The sequence below is a fragment of the Coregonus clupeaformis genome, chromosome 17 (assembly GCF_020615455.1).
Source record: "Coregonus clupeaformis isolate EN_2021a chromosome 17, ASM2061545v1, whole genome shotgun sequence".
Taxonomy (NCBI): Eukaryota; Metazoa; Chordata; class Actinopteri; order Salmoniformes; family Salmonidae; genus Coregonus; species Coregonus clupeaformis.
In genome coordinates, this window is record NC_059208.1 from 9,745,830 (window position 1) to 9,769,424 (window position 23,595).

The 23,595-nt window shown below is 44.3% G+C and overlaps 1 protein-coding gene across 1 annotated transcript in view; it reads left to right on the plus strand.

Annotated features, from left to right (window-relative positions):
• LOC121586563 (endonuclease/exonuclease/phosphatase family domain-containing protein 1) overlaps positions 1 to 13,000 on the plus strand; it is a 46,284-nt gene extending 33,284 nt beyond the window's left edge. Inside the window, exons 3-7 of the mRNA XM_041903343.2 lie at positions 9,529 to 9,639; positions 11,484 to 11,618; positions 11,782 to 11,926; positions 12,094 to 12,288; positions 12,464 to 13,000. Of these exons, the coding sequence (XP_041759277.1) occupies positions 9,529 to 9,639; positions 11,484 to 11,618; positions 11,782 to 11,926; positions 12,094 to 12,288; positions 12,464 to 12,651 (774 nt within the window). The 3' untranslated portion in view covers positions 12,652 to 13,000. The remainder of the gene's footprint in view (positions 1 to 9,528; positions 9,640 to 11,483; positions 11,619 to 11,781; positions 11,927 to 12,093; positions 12,289 to 12,463) is intronic.
• The last annotated feature ends 10,595 nt before the right edge of the window (positions 13,001 to 23,595 follow it).

The window sequence follows — 23,595 nt, forward strand, 5'->3', positions numbered from 1 at the left end:
CCACATCTAAAGCCTTTTCTTTTAGTGCGTTGCTATAGGCCACCAAGTGCGAACAGTCAGGATCTAAATAATATGTGTGAAATGCTTGATAGTGTATGTGATGTAAACAGAGAGGTCTACTTTCTTGGGGACCTGAATATTGACTGGTTTTCATCAAGCTGTCCACTAAAGAGGAAGCTTCTTACTATAACCAGTGCCTGTAATCTGGTTCAGATTATTAATCAACCTACCAGGGTGTTTACAAACACTACAGGAACAAGATCATCCACATGTATCGATCAAATTTTTACTAATACTGTAGAACATTGTTCTAAAGCTGTATCCGTACCCATTGGATGCAGTGATAACATTACAGTGGCTATATCCAGGAAAGCCAAAGTTCCAACAGCTGGGCCTAAAATAGTGTATAAGAGATCATACAAAAGATTCTGCTGTGACTCATATGTGGATGATATTTGTTGGTCTGATGTGAAAAATAAGGAGCATCCAGACACTGCACTTGATGAATTTATGAAATTGCTTCTTCCAATTATTGATAAACATGCACCTGTTAGGAAACTGACTGTTAGAACTGTTAAGGCTCCATGGATTGATGAGGTATTGAAAAACGATGGTTGAAAGAGATGGGGCAAAAGGAGTAGCTAATATGTCTGGCTGCACATCTGACTGGTTGACTTTACATTTACATTTACGTCATTTAGCAGACGCTCTTATCCAGAGCGACTTACAAATTGGTGCATTCACCTTATAGCCAGTGGGATAACCACTTTACAATATGTTTTTTTTCTTTCTTTGGGGTGGGGTAAGGGGGGGTAGAAGGATGACTTTATCCTATCCCAGGTATTCCTTAAAGAGGTGGGGTTTCAAGTGTCTCCGGAAGGTGGTGAGTGACTCTGCTGTCCTGGCGTCGTGAGGGAGCTTGTTCCACCATTGGGGTGCCAGAGCAGCGAACAGTTTTGACTGGGCTGAGCGGGAACTGTGCTTCCGCAGAGGTATGGGGGCCAGCAGGCCAGAGGTGGATGAACGCAATGGCCTCGTTTTGGGTGTAGGGACTGATCAGAGCCTGAAGGTACGGAGGTGCCGTTCCCCTCACAGCTCCGTAGACAAGCACCATGGTCTTGTAGCAGATGCGAGCTTCAACTGGAAGCCAGTGGAGTGTGCGGAGGAGCAGGGTGACGTGAGAGAACTTGGGAAGGTTGAATACCAGACGGGCTGCGTCATTCTGGATGAGTTGTAGGGGTTTAATGGCACAGGCAGGGAGCCCAGCCAACAGCGAGTTGCAGTAATCCAGACAGATGACAAGTGCCTGGATTAGGACCTGTGCCGCTTCCTGTGTAAGGCAGGGTCGTACTCTCCGAATGTTGTAGAGCATGAACCTACAAGATCGGGTCACCGCCTTGATGTTAGTGGAGAACGACAGGGTGTTGTCCAGGGTCACGCCAAGGCTCTTCGCACTCTGGGAGGAGGACACAACGGAGTTGTCAACCGTGATGGCGAGATCATGGAACGGGCAGTCCTTCCCCGGGAGGAAGAGCAGCTCCGTCTTGCCGAGGTTCAGCTTGAGGTGGTGATCCATCATCCACACTGATATGTCTGCCAGACATGCAGAGATGCGATTCGCCACCTGGTTATCAGAAGGGGGAAAGGAGAAGATTAGTTGTGTGTCGTCTGCGTAGCAATGATAGGAGAGGCCATGTGAGGATATGACAGAGCCAAGTGACTTGGTGTATAGTGAGAATAGGAGAGGGCCTAGAACTGAGCCCTGGGGGACACCAGTGGTGAGAGCACGTGGTGCGGAGACAGATTCTCGCCACGCCACTTGGTAGGAGCGACCGATCAGGTAGGTCGCAATCCAAGAGTGAGCCGCGCCGGAGATGCCCAACTCGGAGAGGGTGGAGAGGAGGATCTGATGGTTCACAGTATCAAAGGCAGCAGACAGGTCTAGAAGGACAAGAGCAGAGGAGAGAGAGTTAGCTTTAGCAGTGCGGAGAGCCTCCGTGACACAGAGAAGAGCAGTCTCAGTTGAATGACCAGTCTTGAAATCTGACTGGTTTGGATCAAGAAGGTCATTCTGAGAGAGATAGCAAGAGAGTTGGCTAAAGACGGCACGCTCAAGAGTTTTGGAGAGAAAAAAAGAAGGGATACTGGTCTGTAGTTGTTGACATCAGAGGGATCCAGTGTTGGTTTTTTGAGAAGGGGTGCAACTCTCGCTCTCTTGAAGACGGAAGGGACATAGCCAGCGGTCAAGGATGAGTTGATGAGCGAGGTGAGGTAAGGGAGAAGGTCACCGGAGATGGTCTGGAGAAGAGAGGAGGAGATAGGGTCAAGTGGGCTTGGGCGGCCGGCCGTCACAAGTCGCAAGAATTCATATGGAGAGAGAGGGGAGAAAGAAGTCGAAGCATAGGGTAGGGCAGTGTGAGCAGGACCAGCAGTGTCAGTTGACTTAACAAACGAGGATCGGATGTCGTCAACCTTCTTTTCAAAATGGTTGACGAAGTCATCCACAGAGAGGGAGGAGAGGGGAGGGAGGAGGGGGGGGGGATTCAGCAGGGAGGAGAAGGTGGCAAAGAGCTTCCTAGGGTTAGAGGCAGATGCTTGGAATTTAGTGGTAGAAAGTGGCTTTAGCAGCAGAAACAGATGAAGAAAATGTAGAGAGGAGGGAGTGAAAAGATGCCAGGTCCGCAGGGAGTCTAGTTTTCCTCCATTTCCGCTCGGCTGCCCGGAGCCCTGTTCTGTGAGCTCGCAATGAGTCGTCAAGCCACGGAGCAGGAGGGGAGGACCGAGCCGGCCGGGAGGATAGGGGACATAGAGAGTCAAAGGATGCAGAAAGGGAGGAGAGGAGGGTTGAGGAGGCAGAATCAGGAGATTGGAGGGAGAAGGATTGAGCAGAGGGAAGAGATGATAGGATGGAAGAGGAGAGAGTAGCGGGAGAGAGAGCGAAGGTTGCGACGGCGCATTACCATCTGAGTAGGGGCAGAGTGAGTAGTGTTGGAGGAGAGTGAGAGAGAAAAGGATACAAAGTAGTGGACGGAGACATGGAGGGGAGTTGCAGTGAGATTAGTAGAAGAACAGCATCTAGTAAAGATGAGGTGAAGCGTATTGCCTGCCTTGTGAGTAGGGGGGGACGGTGAGAGGGTGAGGTCAAAAGAGGAGAGGAGTGGAAAGAAGGAGGCAGAGAGAAATGAGTCAAAGGTAGACGTAGGGAGGTTGAAGTCCCCCAGAAATGTGAGGGGTGAGCCATCCTCAGGAAAGGAACTTATCAAGGCGTCAAGCTCATTTGATGAACTCTCCAAGGGAACCTGGAGGGCGATAAATGACAAGGATGTTAAGCTTGAATGGGCTAGTGACTGTGACAGCATGGAATTCAAATGAGGAGATAGACAGATGGGTCAGGGGAAAAAGAGAGAATGTCCACTTGGGAGAGATGAGGATTCCTGTGCCACCACCCCGCTGACCAGATGCTCTCGGGGTATGCGAGAACACATGGTCAGACGAGGAGAGAGCAGTAGGAGTAGCAGTGTTTTCAGTGGTAATCCATGTTTCCGTCAGCGCCAAGAAGTCGAGGGACTGGAGCGTAGGATAGGCTGAGATTAACTCTGCCTTGTTGGCCGCAGAACGGCAGTTCCAGAGGCTGCTGGAGACCTGGAACTCCACGTGGGTCGTGCGTGCAGGGACCACCAGGTTAGAGAGGCAGCAGCCACACGGTGTGAGGCGTTTGTATAGCCTGTGCGGAGAGGAGAGAACAGGGATAGACAGAGGCATAGTTGACAGGCTACAGAAAATGGCTACAATAATGCAAAGGAGATCGGAATGTAATGAACTAAACATCTGGGAAAGCGAGAGAGCGGGGCCTCCCTCACTTACGTTTCACTGAAACACCCAAATATAACTCTCCCAACTTCCACCTCAGAAACTATAATTGTTGTAAACTACAGCTGTTCAATGTTTTCTAGGAATAGACTAACTTTGTTTATTCAGCTAGCTAACTTGGTACAGTATTCTTCCGTGAAAACCGTCCAGGGCACCTAGTCATATGACACCACAGCCAACTAGCATGCCGGACTCCATCAACACGGTTTAGCACCAATACTCGGCCACAACAAACCACCAGTGTGTCAACACGCCAAGCAGATCATTTGTGTCCGTGTCTAACGTTGTGGGTTAGTCCCGACAGCTTGAGCGAGTCCGTCGTCAACTTATTCAGCCAGTTAGTTAGCTAGAATAGTTAGCATACTAGCTAGCCATTGCTTTCTGCCAACGAAGAAACCCGTCCTCCCACGGCACGAACACACAGAGAGAGCTAAGCTAACGTTAACTAGTCACCCATGTCCTGAATTCCCTTGAACGACTCTGGCTACCAGTATGTAAAAACAAAACACAAATGTAGGTTATAGCTTACACCTAGTAGCTACTGTTAGCTAGCCAAGTGCAAAGCTAGCCACTGAATCGATTCAGCCAGTTCGCGTCTGTTCGCTAGGTCGTTCCAGCTATTGTTTAGTAGCTATCCAGGTAGCAACAAGCTAGCTACATTTCGAGCACAGTAGCTACTTACTACCTAACGTTAACGCTTCAGACAATGAGGTTAGAAAAACAGCTGAATGGTAGGCATTATTGTATGTAATTATTGTAGGCAGCTAGCTGGCGTAATTACAGGTACTCTCAAGCGTGAAACAACTATCCACAGTTGCTAATAGTTACCAGTAGCTACCCGCTAGCTAGTCCAGGTAGTGGGTTAGCTAGCCTCGTGCTTCACCGGGCTCAGTCGAATACAGTACCTAAAATAATTACATACAATAACCCACGATAACTACCTACAATACCTAACTACAATCTAACTACATAGTTTAAGCTTTACTCGACACCATATAAGCCAAGCTTACCTCCCGCCAGAGAGAGACACAACCTCACCCGACGACAACGATAACCAAACCAATTGCTGCAAATTGAGAAATTATGTGACTACATTTACATTTACATTTTAGTCATTTAGCAGACGCTCTTATCCAGAGCGACTTACAGTTAGTGAGTGCATACATTATTATTATTATTATTTTATTTTTTTCATACTGGCCCCCCGTGGGAATCGAACCCACAACCCTGGCGGCGTTGCAAACGCCATGCTCTACCAACTGAGCTACATCCCTGACTAAACTCAACAAAAATAAGAAACTGTATTATGAAGCCAAGATCAATGATATAAATGATATAAAGAATGATGTAAAAAACTTTGGAGTAATTTAAATGAAATTATGGGCAGAAAGACAAATGTTTCATCTGGCAGACATATCAGTGTGGATGTTGGATAACCACCTCAAGCTGAACCTCAGCAAGACGGAGCTGCTCTTCCTCCCGGGGAAGGACTGCCCGCTCCATGATCTCGCCATCACGGTTGACAACTCCATTGTGTCCTTCTCCCAGAATGCAAAGAACCTTGGCGTGACCCTGGACAACACCCTGTCGTTCTCCGCTAACATCAAAGCGGTGACCCGATCCTGCAGGTTCATGCTCTACAACATTCGCAGAGTACGACCCTACCTTACACAGGAAGCGGCACAGGTCCTAATCCAGGCACTTGTCATCTCCCGTCTGGATTACTGCAACTCGCTGTTGGCTGGGCTCCCTGCCTGTGCCATTAAACCCCTACAACGTATCCAGAACGCTGCAGCCCGTCTGGTGTTCAACCTTCCCAAGTTCTCTCATGTCACCCCGCTCCTCCGCACACTCCACTGGCTTCCAGTTGAGGCTCGCATCTACTACAAGACCATGGTGCTTGCCTACGGAGCTGTGAGGGGAACGGCACCTCCTTACCTTCAGGCTCTGATCAGACCCTACACCCAAACGAGGGCACTACGTTCATCCACCTCTGGCCTGCTAGCCCCCTTACCTCTACGGAAGCACAGTTCCTGCTCAGCCCAGTCAAAGCTATTCGCTGCTCTGGCACCCCAATGGTGGAACTAGCTCCCCCACGACGCCAGGACAGCGGAGTCACTGGCCACCTTCCGGAGACACTTGAAACCCTACCTCTTTTAAGGAATATCTGTAATAGTATAAAAGTAATCCTTCTACCCCCCTAAAAAAAAGTGGTTGTCCCACTGTCTATCATAAGTTGAATGCACCAATTTGTAAGTCGCTCTGGATAAGAGCGTCTGCTAAATGATGTAAATGTAATAGAATCAGATGGCTTATTCATCACAAAACCATTTTGATGTTGCCAAATATTTTAATGATTACTTAATTGGCAAAGTGGGCAAACTTAGGCAGGAAATGCCAACAATGAACAGTGAGCCATCATATTCATACATAATGAAAGAAAAGCATTGCAAGTTTGAATTCTGTAAAGTTAGTGTGGGAGAGGTGGAAAAGTTATTGTTATCGATCAATAATGACAAACCTCCTGGCATTGACAACTTAGATGGAAAGCTACTGAGGATGGTAGCTGACTCTATAGCCACTCCTATCTGTCATATCTTTAATCTGAGCCTAGAGGAAAGTATTTGTCCTCAGGCCTGGAGGGAAGCCAAAGTAATTCCGCTATCCAAGAATGGTAAAGCGGCCTTTACTGGTTCTAACAGCAGACCAATCAGCTTGCTGCCAGCTCTTAGCAAACTGTTGGAAAAAATTGTGTTTGACCAAATACAATGCTATTTCTCTGTAAACAGATTAACAGACTTTCAGCATGCTTATAGGGAAGGGCACTCAACATGTATTGCACTGACACAAATTACTGATGATTGGTTGAAAGAAATTGATAATAAGAAGATTGTGGGAGCTGTACTGTTAGATTTCAGTGCAGCCTTTGATATTATTGACCATAACCTGTTGTTGAAAAAACGTATGTGTTATGGCTTTTCAACCTCTGCCATATCGTGGATTCAGAGCTATCTATCTAATAGAACTTAAAGGGTTTTCTTTAATGGAAGCTTCTCTAATGTCAAACATGTAAAGTGTGGTGTACCACAGGGCAGCTCTTTAGGCCCTCTACTCTTTTATATTTTTACCAATGACCTGCCACTGGCATTAATCAAAGCATGTGTGTCCATGTATGCTGATGATTCAACCATATACGCATCAGCAACCACAGCTAATTTTATCACTAAAACCCTTAAAGAGTTGCAGTCTGTTTTGGAATGGGTGGACTAATAAACTGGTCAGGAACATCTCTAAAACTAAGAGCATTGTATTTGGTACAAATCATTCCCTAAATTCTAGACCTCTGCTGAATCTGGTAATGAATGGTGTGGCTGTTGAACAAGTTGAGGAAACTAAATTACTTGGCGTTACCTTAGTTTACAATCTATCATGGTCAAAACATATAGATTCAATTGTTGTAAAGATGGGGAGAGGTCTGTCCGTAATAAAGAGATGCTCTGCTTTTTTGACACCACACTCCAAAAAGCAAATTCTGCAGGCTCTAGTTTTGTCTAATCTTGATTATTGTCCAGTCGTGTGGTTCAGTGCTGCAAGGAAAGACCGAGATAAGCTGCAGCAGACCCAAAACAGAGCGACACATCTTGCTCTTCATTGTAATCAGAGAGCTGTTATAAATGCTATGCATGCCAGTCTCTCTTAGCTAAGAGTTGAGGAGAGACTGACTGCATCACTTTTTCTTTTTATAAGAAACATTAATGTGTTGAACACACACTTAACCCACCAGACATGCCACCAGGGGTCTTTTCACAGTCCCCAAATCCAGAACAAATTCAAGAAAGCGGACAGTATTATATAGAGCCATTATTGCATGGAACTCCGTTCCATCTCATATTGCTCAAATGAACAGCAAACCTGGTTTCAAAAAACCGATAAAACAGCACCACGGCTCAACGCCCCTCCCCTATTTGACCTAGATAGTTTGTGTATGTACTGATATGTAGGCTACGTGTGCCTTTAAAAAAAAGTGTATGTAGTTCTGTCCTTGAGCTGTTCTTGTCCCCTGTAGCTCTGTTGGTTAGAGCATGGCGCTTGCAACGCCAGGGTTGTGGGTTCGTTTCCCACGGGGGGCCAGTATGAAAATGTATGCACTCACTAACTGTAAGTTGCTCTGGATAAGAGCGTCTGCTAAATGACTAAAATGTAAAAAATGAATGTATTATGTCATCTTTCATATTTTGTGTGGACCCCAGGAAGAGTAGCTGCTGCTTTTGCGACAGCTAATGGGGATCCTAATAAAATACCAAGGCTACTTTGAAGAATCTAACATCTAAAATATATTTTGATTTGTTTAACACTTGTTTTGGTTACTACATGATTCCAAATGTTATGTCATAGTTTTGATGTCTTCACTATTATTCTGCAATGTAGAAAATAGTACAAATAAAGAAAAACCCTTGAATGAGTCGGTGTGTCCAAACTTTTGACTGGTACTATACATACATACTGTACGTACACACACACCGGTCACACCGGAGCTGTGCCAAGGCCTCCTCTATACCCACGTCTTGGTTCATCACTGGTTGAATTATGGCTGTGTGTTTTGTTGTACCTAGGAAAGCTGCCTTCCATCCATCCTCATATCTCCCTTCGCTTCTGCCGGATACAGGCGTCATGACGATAGTAAATTCTGTTTGTTTTCTACCAGCTGCCATTTTGAAATGTTATTAGTTTCATTTATTGTAGGCTGCTTGGCACTGTGTCAGCTTGAGTTGGTGCTTGACATTAATATAGGGCCTGCAGAAGAGGATGATAGGGCAATTATTGATGATAGTCACTGGTAAAGTTGGGTTTTCCTTCCCTACAGTCAGAGAGACGGTGTTATCAGACAGTATGAGGACGCACACACACACACACCCCTTAATAGGAGAAAGTCAGACTGAGAATAGGAACAGTAGGAACAGTATGAGAGACAGGGAACTGACCTGATCATTGACAGTTGCTGAGCTGTCTCTTTCTCTCTGAACAGTAGGACAGGGAAGTGAGTGGATATAACCAGCATGATATGACAGCTGTGCTATAGGTTAATTAATGTCACTCTCCCTGGGTGGGGTGGGGGTGAGGGCTAGGTACGACCCAGGGAGGGGATCCTCTGCCTCTCCTGGTGCCCCATAGGGAAGCTCTCCCTCTGGGACCTGGTAGCAGGTCAGTCAAGGCAAACTGTCTCAAAACCAAGTTCTCCTCTCCCAATTCTCCCAGTCCATCGCTGCCAACTTGTTCAGTGACCTCTCACGTTACAACACTGCTGGTGTCTTTGCACACTGAAATACATTATTTGAGGTAATTTCAAAAGGTATCATTTGAGGAGTCATTTCAGTGTAACTTTCACTTCATACTAAAAATGGTGCTCATTTCAAGTAGTTAAATATCTGCTGTGGCTATTTTAAAAACCGATTGTAGCAGAGACAAAAATAGTGTGTTGACAGTAGCTGTGATATGTGATGTAATACTGCTATGTGCTGTTTAATATGCCCCCTACATCCATTGCATTGCCCACTGCATAGAAATAGAATGACTGAATGACTACTACACTATTTCTATGGTCTACTGTCCAGTCCAGTGTTGTGTAATAATACGTACCCCTCCTCTATTGTGTTGCAGTTCTGTGTGGAACTGAACCAGGGCTCGTTGGACAGCGTGAGGAAGTGGAGAGGACCACGGGGAGTCTGGAAGAGTACCGTCTCTGAGAAACACACAGGACTGTCCAACGAGGTAAGGTTACTGATGACCTCACTGCACTAAAAACTATTTTATTCTCTTTCCCTTTCTGTCTGTCTGTCTTTCTTGCTTCTCTCTCTCTTTTTCCATCTCTCTCCCGCTCTGTTTCCCCCAGCCCCCCTCTCTCACAATCTCATATCCCATCTGAAACAGACCACCCATCTCAATATTTCACACAGCCCAGAAGTAAACAGCAATTATTACTGAAAAATGTACTAACCCTTTACACTCAAACATAACCTCTTTACTAAGGGGCTGTTATCAGTGACCAGATGTAGCTCAATAGATACCATGATCTAAGGTCTGCTGTAGTGGTCAAAGGTCAGAAGGTCTAGTACAGTATGATTAAAGCTGGTTGTTTTAGGGGACCCTTAGAGAGAGGCCCTTTCTGTTCCCATAATGTCTGTCCAACACTCTGTCTTCCCAAACACCACAAGGACTATATAGCAGTGTGAAGCCAGTCCTGAAATTGACCCTTGAAGTTAACTTGAGCTTTATTCTGTGTCTGTGGCCGATGGCTCCTGTCAAGTAAGATGGATAGTACAGATAATGTGGAGGGGGGTCATAAACAAACCCTCTGACCTCTAGTACTGTCAGCCTCCCATCCCTCCCTGCCACCCTCTCCTAGTCCTGCCACTGTCAGCCTCCCTCTCCTGCCACTGTCATTCTCCCTCTCCTGCCACTGTCAACCTTCCAGCCCTCCCTGCCACCCTCTCCTAGTCCTGCCACTGTCAACCTTCCAGCCCTCCCTGCCTCCCTCTCCTAGTCCTGCCCTTCCACTGTCAACCTTCCAGCCTCCCACTGTCAACCTTCCTGCCTCCCTCTCCTAGTCCTGCCCTGCCACTGTCAGCCTCCCATCCCTCCCAGCCTCCCTCTCCTAGTCCTGCCACTGTCAGGCTCTGCAGTTTGTCAAGGAGCTGTGAAGATGCTCTGGAATGGAGCTATAACTCTTCTGCTGTTACTCTGACCTGTTCATTGTAGAACAGGATCTCCGTGTACGATTTGATTAGTTTTTATAATGGCTTTTGGTGGTGGTTAGGGATGTGTGTGTGTGTGTGTGTGTGTACAATTTGATTAGTTTTTAGTGCAAGTGTGTTTGTGTGTCTGCTCTCTGCACGTGGTTTAGAAAGCTCCATTGACTTAGCAGCAGGAAGATGTAGCCAGTGGGTATCATATCTGTCTGAGGCTCCACTGCAGTGGCCATGTTCTCTGGCCTGTCTTATCTATGACACACCCCTCCTCCCTCCCTCCCTCTCTCTCTCTCTCTCTCTCTCTCTCTCTCTCTCTCTCTCTCTCTCTCTCTCTCTCTCTCTCTCTCTCTCTCTCTCTCTCTCTCTCTCTCTCTCTCTCTCTCTCTCTCTCTCTGTCTCTGTCTCTGTCTCTGTCTCTGTCTCTGTCTCTGTCTCTCTGTCTCTCTCTCTGTCTATTAATCTAATCTATCTCAAACTAGTCCATCTGCTTCTGGGTCTAGCTGTGACGCTGACCGTTACCCCAGCAAACGATCCCCTCCTGCCCCAGAGGCAGACCCACCAGAACTCAGAGAGGCTTAAACTTTCCCTGGGTGGGAGAGGGCTCATTTAACTAACAGAGAGGAGAACTGAAGATACAGCCATGCCTTCATCTGCAGTATATAGGCCAGACATCCCCAGGCTCTTTATATTTAGAGAGGGCTGACCAGGAAACATCCCCCTCCCTAGTGATATAGTAGAGACTGAGCTCTGGCTTTGGGAAGTTCACTGAAAACTGAGTTGACTCCAATACTGGTTCAAGGGTGTCCTGGAAATTTGACAAGTCTCCTTTTTTCACTCCTGTCTGTCTGTTGTCCTCTCTTCCCTCAGGGAGTCAGTTATTCTGGGTTCCTGTGGGACAGCTCTTCTGGGATCGACCTGAAAGATGCTTCCGTCGTGGAGAGTCCTGTTGTCAACGGCAATGGGAAACACCCCCACCCCCGGCCTTATCTTGCCCACTTTTATGTAAGTCAACAAGGAGTGTGTGTGTCCCTAAACTGAAATGACTATCATAAAATGACTGTAACAGAACGCATTACTCATTTTATTGCCCCTATCAATACCATTATAACCATATAAAGTCCTGCTAGAGAGACTAACATTATGTTAATGGTTAATATGTGACTAGATTGGAAAGTCTGAGCTGACGATAGTCAATATCCACATGAGAGCTCCGGCTGTGTCTGGGGCTGAGGAGTCCAACGGTAGGAACCACCACTCTGAGGAAGTCAAGGCCCACAGACATACCTCTAGTATCCAGGACGCACTGAAAGGTCAGTAGCTGAAGGTCAAAGGTCACCCTAGTCTGTCTTTTCTAAACTTACGTCCTCTTTCTCTTCCTTTATTCTTACCCTCTTTCTCTTCCTCAGTGGTTTATTGTATTCGGTTTTTTGACGTAGCTACATGGCTAATGTCCATCTGTGGTTTATCTGTGTGACAGGTCAGAAGGGCCTGGTGGTGTTAGGGGACTTTGGCCTGCCCCCCCAGAGCAGTGAGTTGGACCAGCTGAGGAAGGAGAGGCTGAGCCCCCTGGTGCCCCCCAACATGTTCACCAACATCAGCACCCGCTCCCCCCAGGGCTCCCTCTGTCTGGACAACATCTGGGTCAGCAAGTCACTGAAGAAGATTTATGCAGGTACGTCTTTGTCTGTTTGTGTCTGTCTGATGTCTACGGATGTAACTGTGTGTCAGAATATGTGGCGTTCATACCATTGTAGTTATACCCACTGCAATAAACTACCAGGAATTTAATCTGAATGTGTAACCTCTCTGAAGTGTATGTATCTCCATGTATGTGCTTCCCCCTGCAGGTCACTGCCTGGTGGTGCGGGAGGGCCTGACCAACCCCTGGATACCTGACAACTGGTCGTGGGGCGGGGTGGCGTCTGACCATTGTCCTGTCATGGCAGAGTTCTTCGTGGACGTTGCGCCGAAGGAGCTGAGAAACAGAGTTGCCGTGGTAGAGAGAGGAGAAAGTATGTCGAAACACGAACGGTGACAGCCGCTTGCGGTCGCCAAGGACATACAGATGTGCCGTTGTGGAGGAAGATTGTGACACGGTGTAGGTGACATCATGACATGTCAAACTGACCTGACTTTGCCCTGGACTGGATCCTGCTTTGGTCTGGTTTTTGCAGTGGAGCAAAGGGTGGATTTACCTGACAAATGTGAATTGAAGCACAGAGATTGCCTTTTATCAATGTACAGTAGAGACTATCATGACATTGTTTTGGAGTAAATCATTTAAAAGAGGTGTGTGTGTATGTATGTGTATGTTATAGACAGACATGAGTGTGCCAAAACATTTAAAAAATGTATATGAAATAAAAGGAAATTAATAGACATTCCCTTTGTGTCAAGTCTGCTGATCTTTGATATGAGATCCAACCACCAGAGCCCTAGCTTGTTCAATACAATATGATACAAGCAAACACAACTAATGTGAATTTCACATGATTCTGTTGTACTTGTGCCTGTGACCTACCTAATGTGGCTGTAGCTTATAGCTTGCACACTGCTGCATGGTAATACTGGTACATTTAAGTCAGTGAGTGAAATGGGAGGTTGGAGCTTAGCTGTTGAAGCCTTTTAAAGCTGTTCTATTAAATTATGTAAGCGGGCACTTTGTGTGTTTGTGTTGGAAGTGAGGTAACTTGGCATGGAGCCCAGCAACCAATTACTAGCTCCTTTCAACACATTATCTGACCAGATGAAGATAGCATACAGTATGTGTACGCATACACACAAACAGCTCTGAACTACAGTATACAGTGCCTTCAGAAAGTATTCACACCCATTGACTTTTTCTACATTTGGTGCTATGTTTGATTTTAAATGTCATTGTTTTGTCAATTACACAATTATTTTTTTTATTTTTATGGATATAAAACCTTAATATATCTTGATTACATAAGTGTTCAACCCCCTGAGTCAATACATGTTAGACTCACCTTTGGCAGTGATTACAGCTGTGAGTCTTCCTGGGTAAGTCTCTACGAGCTTTGCACACCTGAATTGTGTAATATTTGCCCTTATTTTTTATTTTTTATTTTTTTACAGATTCAACATTGAGAGCATCCTGTAGGGCTGTATCACCGCCTGGTACGGCAACTAAACCGCCCGCAACTGCAGGGCTCTCCAGAGGGTGGTGCGGTCTGCCCAATGCATCACCGGGTGCACACTGCCTGCCCACCAGGACACCTACAGCACCCGATGTCACAGGAAGGCCAAAAAGATCAAGGACATCAACCACCTGAGCCACAGCCTGTTCACCCCGCTATCATCCAGAAGGTGAGGTCAGTACAGGTGCATCAAAGTTGAGACTGAAAAACAGCTTCTATCTCAAGGCCATCAGACTGTTAAATAGCCATCACTAGCTGGCCCACACCCAGTACCCTGTCCTGAACTTAGTCACTGTCACTAGCCGGCTACCACCCGGTTACTCAACCCTGCACCTTAGAGGCTGCTGCCCTATGTACATAGACATGGAATCACTGGTCACTTTAATAATGGAACACTGGTCACTTTAATGTTTACATACTGTTTTACCCATTTCATATGTATATACTATGTTCTAGTCAATGCCATCCTATTCGACTATTGCTGTATAAATGCTATTCTATCCTACGTATTCTACAGATATACTAAATATTTTGTCCACATACTGTCCGTAATGTCTATACATCCCATCACATATACAGTGGGGGAAAAAAGTATTTAGTCAGCCACCAATTGTGAAAGTTCTCCCACTTAAAAAGATGAGAGAGGCCTGTAATTTTCATCATAGGTACACGTCAACTATGACAGACAAAATGAGATTTTTTTTCTCCAGAAAATCACATTGTAGGATTTTCTATGAATTTATTTGCAAATTATGGTGGAAAATAAGTATTTGGTCAATAACAAAAGTTTCTCAATACTTTCTTATATACCCTTTGTTGGCAATGACACAGGTCAAACGTTTTCTGTAAGTCTTCGCAAGGTTTTCACACACTGTTGCTGGTATTTTGGCCCATTCCTCCATGCAGATATAATAATATATAATATAATATGCCATTTAGCAGATGCTTTTATCCAAAGCGACTTACAGTCATGCGTGCATACATTTTTGTGTATGGGTGGTCCCGGGGATCGAACCCACTACCTTGGCGTTACAAGCGCCGTGCTCTACCAGCTGAGCTACAGAGGACCACAGATCTCCTCTAGAGCAGTGATCTTTTGGGGCTGTCGCTGGGCAACACGGACTTTCAACTCCCTCCAAAGATTTTCTATGGGGTTGAGATCTGGAGACTGGCTAGGCCACTCCAGGACCTTGAAATGCTTCTTACGAAGCCACTCCTTCGTTGCCCGGGCGGTGTGTTTGGGATCATTGTCATGCTGAAAGACCCAGCCACATTTAATCTTCAATGCCTTTGCTGATGGAAGGAGGTTTTCACTCAAAATCTCACGATACATGGCCCCATTCATTCTTTCCTTTACACGGATCAGTTGTCCTGGTCCCTTTGCAGAAAAGCAGCCCCAAAGCATGATGTTTCCACCCCCATGCTTCACAGTAGGTATGGTGTTCTTTGGATGCAACTCAGCATTCTTTGTCCTCCAAACACGACGAGTTGAGTTTTTACCAAAAGGTTCTATTTTGCTTTCATCTGACCATATGACATTCTCCCAATCCTCTTCTGGATCATCCAAATGCACTCTAGCAAACTTCAGATGGGCCTGGACATGTACTGGCTTAAGCAGGGGGACACGTCTGGCACTGCAGGATTTGAGTCCCTGGCGGCGTAGTGTGTTACTGATGGTAGGCTTTGTTACTTTGGTCCCAGCTCTCTGCAGGTCATTCACTAGGTCCCTCCGCGTGGTTCTGGGATTTTTGCTCACTGTTCTTGTGATCATTTTGACCCCACGGGGTGAGATCTTGCGTGGAGCCCCAGATCGAGGGAGATTATCAGTGGTCTTGTATGTCTTCCATTTCCTAATAATTGCTCCCACAGTTGATTTCTTCAAACCAAGCTGCTTACCTATTGCAGATTCAGTCTTCCCAGCCTGGTGCAGGTCTACCATTTTGTTTCTGGTGTCCTTTGACAGCTCTTTGGTCTTGGCCATAGTGGAGTTTGGAGTGTGACTGTTTGAGGTTGTGGACAGGTGTCTTTTATACTGATAACAAGTTCAAACAGGTGCCATTAATACAGGTAACGAGTGGAGGACAGAGGAGCCTCTTAAAGAAGAAGTTACAGGTCTGTGAGAGCCAGAAATCTTGCTTGTTTGTAGGTGACCAAATACTTATTTTCCACCATAATTTGCAAATAAATTCATAAAATCCTACAATGTGATTTTCTGGAGAAAAAAAATCTCAATTTGTCTGTCATAGTTGACGTGTACCTATGATGAAAATTACAGGCCTCTCTCATCTTTTTAAGTGGGAGAACTTGCACAATTGGTGGCTGACTAAATACCTTTTTTCCCCACTGTATATATGACACACACACATACTCCGGACTCTGACATTGCTCGTCCTAATATTTATATATTTCTTAATTCCATTCTTTTACTTTTAGAATTGTGTGAATTGTTATATATTACTTCACTGTTGGAGCTAGGAACACAAGCATTTCGCTACACCCGCAATAACGTCTGATAAATATGTGTGCGACCAATAAGATTTGATTTGATCATAGCTAGACGTTTTTTTGAGTGTTGCCAGGGATTTTCAAGCCTATTTAAGTCAAAGCTGTAACTAGGCCACTCAGGAGCATTCACTGTCTTCTTGTTAAGCAACTACAGTGTAGGTTTTGCGTTGTGGTTTAGATTATTGTCCTGCTGAAAGGTGAATTTGTCTCCCAGTGTCTGTTGGAAAGCAGACTGAACCAGGTTTTCCTTTAGGATTTTGCCTGTGCTTAGTCCCCAGTCCTTGCCGATGACAAGCATACCCATAACATGATGCAGCCACCACCATGCTTAAAAATATGAAGAGTAGTACTCAGTGACGTGTTGTTGGATTTTTCCCAAACATAACGCTTTGTATTCAGGACTTAAAGTTAATTTCTTTGTCACATCTTTTGCAGTTGTACTTTAGTGCCTTATTGCAAACAGGATGCATGTTTTGGAATATTTGTATTCTGTACAGGCTTCCTTCTTTTTTCTCTGTCATTTAGGTTAGTATTGTGGAGTAACTACAATGTTGTTGATCCATCCTCAGTTTTCTCCTATCACAGCCATTAAACTCTGTAACTGTTTTAAAGTCACTATTGGCGTCATGGTGAAATCCCTGAGAGGTTTCCTTCCTCTCCGGCAACTTAGTTAAGGACACCTGTATATTTGTAGTGACTGGGTGTATTGATACACCATCCAAAGTGTAATTAAAAACTTCACCATGCTCAAAGGGTATCTCAATTTCATCAATTTGATTAAATTCAGGCTGTAACACAACAAAATGTGGAAAAAGTCTAGGGGTGTGAATACTTTCTGAAGACACTATATTCTTTGATAAGGTTGCTCCTTATGCTGGTTTGTCAGTGTTTCATAGCCCTTGTAACAGTTACTAGGTAGTGGAAGTAGCTTTCTGTGGGTGGAGATTGCTGTAAAAGATGCTAAATGAAGCAATCCTCTTGAAAAATAACTAAATGGTCCAACCTATCAAGTCTCCCTAACTCTCTCGGATAAGTGTCTAGCCAAGATAAGATGGCAACCCTCCAAAAACAAGTTCCTCTTCTCCTAACTCAATGATGGAAGTACTGCATGTTTTCTCTCCAAGTTAGTCTCTGCATTTCCCCATAAAGCTTAGTTAGGATGGATGGATGAGCGCTGAGCTGGGGCCTCAATTATTAATGTTGTGTACGCACAAAATATGCCCCAAAATATTTGTGCGCCAGTTTTCACGCAAAAGTTGTAATTTATAAAAACGTAACTTGACATGAGAATGTGCTTATCCTCCCGCAAACTGTAGACCAGGGCTCTCCAACCCTGTTCCTGGAGAGCTACCCTCCTGTAGGGTTTTACTCCAACCCCAGTTGTAACCTGATTCAGTTTATCAACTAGCTAATTATTAGAATCAGTTGCGCTAGATTAGGTTTGGAGTGAAAACGTACAGGCCGGTAGCTCTCCAGGAACAGGGTTGGAGAGCACTGCTGTAGACCATCTGTACGCACAGTTTCTAGTAGTTGAATTATTGCATTGCAAGAAAGCAAAAGTAGCCTAGTAGCATTGTGCAAATGGGGAATATATGATTACTTATTCATAACAAAAAAAACTGGTAGCTAAATATAATAACAAGATGCCATCATTTGCTGTTAGAGAGAAGAGCGAAACTCGATTTATTTTGTTTTAGCATTCTAAAATAATTAAATTGATTTCCGAATATTTATTTCATTTCCATGATCATTGCATAATACATTCCTCACATTTTCTGACTGTGATGGTTTCATACTTACGAAATAGCCTATAGGCCGACAACAAGTTAGGCTAGGCTACCATTCGTCCCATCTCTAATTTAATTGGACCCACTTCACAGTAGTAAATTGATATTTTGGTGGTCCTCCGTAGCTCAATTGGTAGAGCATGGCGCTTGTAACGCCAGGGTGTGGGTTCGATCCCCGGGACCACCCATACGTAAAAATGTATGCACGCATGACTGTAAGTCGCTTTGGATAAAAGCGTCTGCTAAATGGCATATTATTGATTTAAAGTACTTTGCTCTATGCGATTCGATCCGAAGCGCAGGTTAATAGTAGAACAGATGGTTCACCTTTTCAAATACAATAAAATAAAATTGTATTTGTCACATGCGCCGAATACAACAGGTGTAGACCTTACAGTGAAATGTTACTTACAAGCCCTTAACCAACAATTAAGTTTTAAGAAAGAATACCCCCCAAAATAAGTCACTAATTATTAAAGAGCAGCAGTAAAATAACAATAGTAAAATAACAATAGCGAGGCTATATACAGGGGGTACCGGCATAGAGTCAATGTGCGGGGGCACCGGTTAGTCGAGGTATTTGAGGTAGGTATATAGGTCCTGGATTGCAGGAAGCTTGGCCCCAGTGATGTACTGGGCCATACGCACTACCCTCTGTAGTGCCTTGCGGTCAGAGGCCAAACAGTTGCCATACCAGGCAGTGATGCAACCAGTCAGGATGCTCTCGATGGTGCAGCTGTAGAACCTTTTGAGGATCTGAGGACCCATGCCAAATCTTTTCAGTCTCCTGAGGGGGAATAGGTTTTGTCGTGCCTTCTTCACGACTGTCTTGGTGTGCTTGGACCATGTTAGTTTGTTGGTGATGTGGACACCAAGGAACTTAAAGCTCTCAACCTGCTCCACTACAGCCCCGTCGATGAGAATGGGGGCATGCTCGGTCCTCTTCTTTTTCCTGTTTCTTTATTTTATTTATTTCACCTTATTTTAACCAGGTAAGCCAGTTGAGAACAAGTTCTCATTTACAACTGCGACCTGGCCAAAATAAAGCAAAGCAGTGCGATTTAAAAACAACAACAACACAGAGTTACATATGGAATAAACAAAAACGTACAGTCAATAACACAATAGAAAATCTATATACAGTGTGTGCAAATGTAGTAAGTTATGGAGGTAAGGCAATAAATAGGCCATAGTGCAAAATAATTACAATTTAGTATTAACACTGGAGTGATAGATTAGGCAGAAGATTATGTGCAAATAGAGATACTGGGGTGCAAATTAGCTAAATAAATAACAATATGGGGATGAGGTAGTTGGGTGGGCTAATTACAGATGGGCTGTGTACAGGTGCAGTGATCGGTAAGCTGCTCTGACAACTGATGCTTAAAGTTAGTGAGGGAGATAAGAGTCTCCAGCATCAGAGATTTTTGCAGTTCGTTCCAGTCATTTGCAGCAGAGAACTGGCATGAATGGCAGCCAAAGGAGGTGTTGGCTTTGGGGATGACCAGTGAGATATACCTGCTGGAACGCATACTACGGGTGGGTGTTGCTATGGTGACCAATGACCTAAGATAAGGTGGGGATTTGCCTAGAAGTCCACAATCATCTCCTTTGTCTTGATCACGTTGAGGTAGAGGTTGTTGTCCTGGCACCACTCGGCCAGGTCTCTGACCTCCTCCCTATAGGCTGTCTCGTTGTTGTCGATGAGCAGGCCTACCACTGTTTCCATTGACATTTGTAGGCTACGTCTGAATAGGCTACTGTAATGTAAAATGTGTCGAGTAGCCTAGACAATTTGATTTATAAACATAATACATACGCTGAGTAGGCTATACAAAACATTAGGAACACCTGCTCTTTCCATGACAGACTGACCAGGTGAATCCAGGTGAAAGCTATGATCCCATATTGATGTAACTTGTTAAATCCACTTCAATCCGTGTAGATGAAGGGGAGGAGACAGGTTAAAGAAGGATTTTTAAACCTTGAGACAATTGAGACATGGATTGTGTATATGTGCCATTCAGAGGGTGAATGGGCAAGACAAAAGATTTAAGTGTCTTTGAAGAGGGGGTATGGTGCCAAGAGCACCAGTTTGTGTCAAGAACTGCAACGCTGCTGGGTTTTTCCATGCTCAACAGTTTCCCGTTTGTATCAACAATGGTCCACCATCCGAAGGACCTCCAGCCAACTTGACACAACTGTATGATAGCTAAGCCCTCCTTAGCTATCATACTCTAATTCCACTGGGCATTCCATTGATTTCAAAACTCAATCCTTCAGAAAGGGGAGAGCAACACTTTTGCAGTTCTACTACGTGATATCTTTCAAAAAGGCCGTGTTAGAAAGGATTACCTACACATACTGACCAGCTCATGTTATAGACAAAAGCGTGCTACATGGCAGACCAATCCGCACTCATCTCTCAGCATGTCCAGCCCAGCCATTATCTCAGCCAATCATGGCTAGCGGGAAGGTTCCTGTTTTTTCCGTGGCTAAACCAACTATGCTCGTAATTTAACAATTGCATTTGTATTTACAGATGCATACAAGTTTATTATTAAGGCACATAAAAGTTCACATGTTCCAGAAGGCATTTCTGCCAAAAACACATTTAGATTTTTTTTTAAAGTTTACATTCAAATGCCTCTCCTGTGAAGTAGTGACGTGTGTGACATATGCCTCGTTTCCTGAAACTAGTCACATACAGTTGAAGTCGGAAGTTTACATACACTTAGGTTGGAGTCATTAAAACTTGTTTTTCATCCACTCCACAAATTTCTTTTTAACAAACTATAGTTTTGGCAAGTCGGTTAGAACATCTACTTTGTGCATGACACAAGTAATTTTTCCAACAATTGTTTACAGACAGATTATTTCACTTATAATTCACTGTATCACAATTCCAGTGGGTCAGAAGTTGACATACACTAAGTTGACTGTGCCTTTAAACAGCTTGGAAAATTCCAGAAAATGATGTCATGGCTGTAGAAGCTTCTGATAGGCTAATTGACATCATTTGAGTCAATTGGAGGTGTACCTGTGGATGTATTTCAATGCCTACCTTCAAACTCAGTGCCTCTTTGCTTGATATCATCGGGAAATCAAAAGATATCAGCCAAGACCTCAGAAAAATAATTGTAGACCACAAGTCTGGTTCATCCTTGGGAGCAATTTTTAAACGCCTGATGGTTCCAAGAATAAACACCATGTGACCACGCAGTCGTCATACTGCTCAGGAAGGAGACGCGTTCTGTCTCCTAGAGATGAACGTACTTTGGTGCGAAAAGTGGAAATCAATCCCAGCACAACAGCAAAGGACCTTGTGAAGATGCTGGAGGAAACGGGTACAAAAGTATCTATATCCACAGTAAAACTAATCCGCTCAGCAAGGAAGAAGCCACTGCTCCAAAACCGTCATAAAAATGCCAGACTTCGGTTTACAACTGCACATGGGGACAAAGATCGTACTTTTTGGAGAAATGTCCTCTGGTCTGATGAAACAAAAATAGAACTGTTTGGCCATAATGACCATTGTTATGTTTGGAGGAAAAAGGGGGTGCCTTGCAAGCCGAAGAACACCATCCCAACCGTGAAGCACGGGGGTGGCAGCATCATGCTGTGGGGGTGCTTTGCTGCAGGAGGGACTGGTGCACTTCAGAAAATAGATGGCATCATGAGGAAGGACAATTATGTGGATATATTGAAGCAACATCTCAAGACATCAGTCAGGAAGTTAAAGCTTGGTCGCAAATGGGTCTTCCAAATGGACAATGACCCCAAGCATACTTCCAAAGTTGTGGCAAAATAGCTTAAGGACAACAAAGTCAAGGTATTGGAGTGGCCATCACTAAGCCCTGACCTCAATCCTATAGAAAATGTGTGGGCAGAACTGAAAAAGCGTGTGCGAGCAAGGAGGCCTACAAACCTGACTCAGTAACACCAGCTCTGTCAGGAGGAATGGGCAAAAATTCACCCAACTTATTGTGGGAAGCTTGTGGAAGGCTACCCGAACCGTTTGACCCAAGTTAAACAATTTAAAGGCAATGCTACCAAATACTAATTGAGTGTATGTAAACTTCTGACCCACTGGGAATGTGATGAAGGAAATAAAAGCTGAAATAAATCATTCTCTCTACTATTATTCTGACATTTCACATTCTTAAAATAAAGTGATGATCCTAACTGGCCTAAGACAGGGAATTTTTACTAGGATTAAATGTCAGGAATTGTGAAAAACTGAGTTTAAATGTATTTGGCTAAGGTGTATGTAAACTTCCGACTTCAACTGTATGTTATGAATTTGCAAAACGTATGATATGTTACGAATTCTAGCTAGGTGGCTAACGTTAACAAGGTTAGGGGTTAGGGTTAAGATTAGGGTTACGTTTAGGAGTTAGTTTAAAGTGTTAGGGGAACGGTTAGCTAAAAGGGTTAAGGTTAGGGGGAAGGGTTGAATTTGGCCTTTACTACTATAGCCCATAGAAACGCATTGAACAACACAGAAGTTGGCACATCAGCGTTACCCACTTCAGACATGTCGGTGACATGTGAGAGAACCGATTTTCGGGATGTCTCATGGTCTGACAAACACAGATGTAGCTCGGCCACCTTCCATGTGGATGCAGAAGGCGGACATAGGCAGATGTGGTAGATTTTAGACGCAGCCCATCCAAAAAAACATACCTCTAGCTTAAATTGAAGGATTTTGATGGATTTTTTATTATGTTACTTAGATTGACACACCGGTGTATCAATAGACTCTTAAGGATTTTAAGTAACCATCTGTCTTATATAACCACACCAAAGGTAACATATCATATTATTTGAATTTCCCAGATGTATATTTACTATGTTAGGTCTAGTCTATGAGACCAGGCTGATTAGATAGGCTATTATAATTTATAATTGTTTCTGAATGCATCTTAAAGAGAGCGCGGTTTATAAAATTCAGGTGAACATGTAGTTTTCATTTTTCTGTTTCAGAATTCGCGGGCAGTGCAGCATATTTTGGTTCAGGAGAAAGTAAATGCAAAACATTATTTAATTCAAACGATCTGTTAACAGGTCCACAACAATTTGAAATTGTTTTTGTGTTTCAGAAACGGCCAGATACAGCAATGTCACAGAAAAAATAAACATTCTGTCAACACCTCCAAAGACATTTGATCAAGTTCGCCATTTATATTTCCTTTAGATATACTGGCTTGGCTTAATTGCAATACTTCCAAAGTATACAGCAAATAAGGCCGATATTGTCACCATAGAAGGTGAATGATGGGCGTTATTCACGCAGAGTTATATTTGGTATAATGCTCGTTCACGCGCGCACAATTTTACAGCAGATCTGCTTTATAACGGGAAACGCGTATGTATGGCGTGAGCCAAGTTACTAAATTTCAATATTTTTGTGCGTGTTGAGTCTTTTCAGAAATAGCGCACGCAGATATTTAGTATAAAATGTACCCAACGGTTATAAATGAGCCCCCTGATGACTGGGTCACAACGAGTCAGCACAGTCTTCCTCCC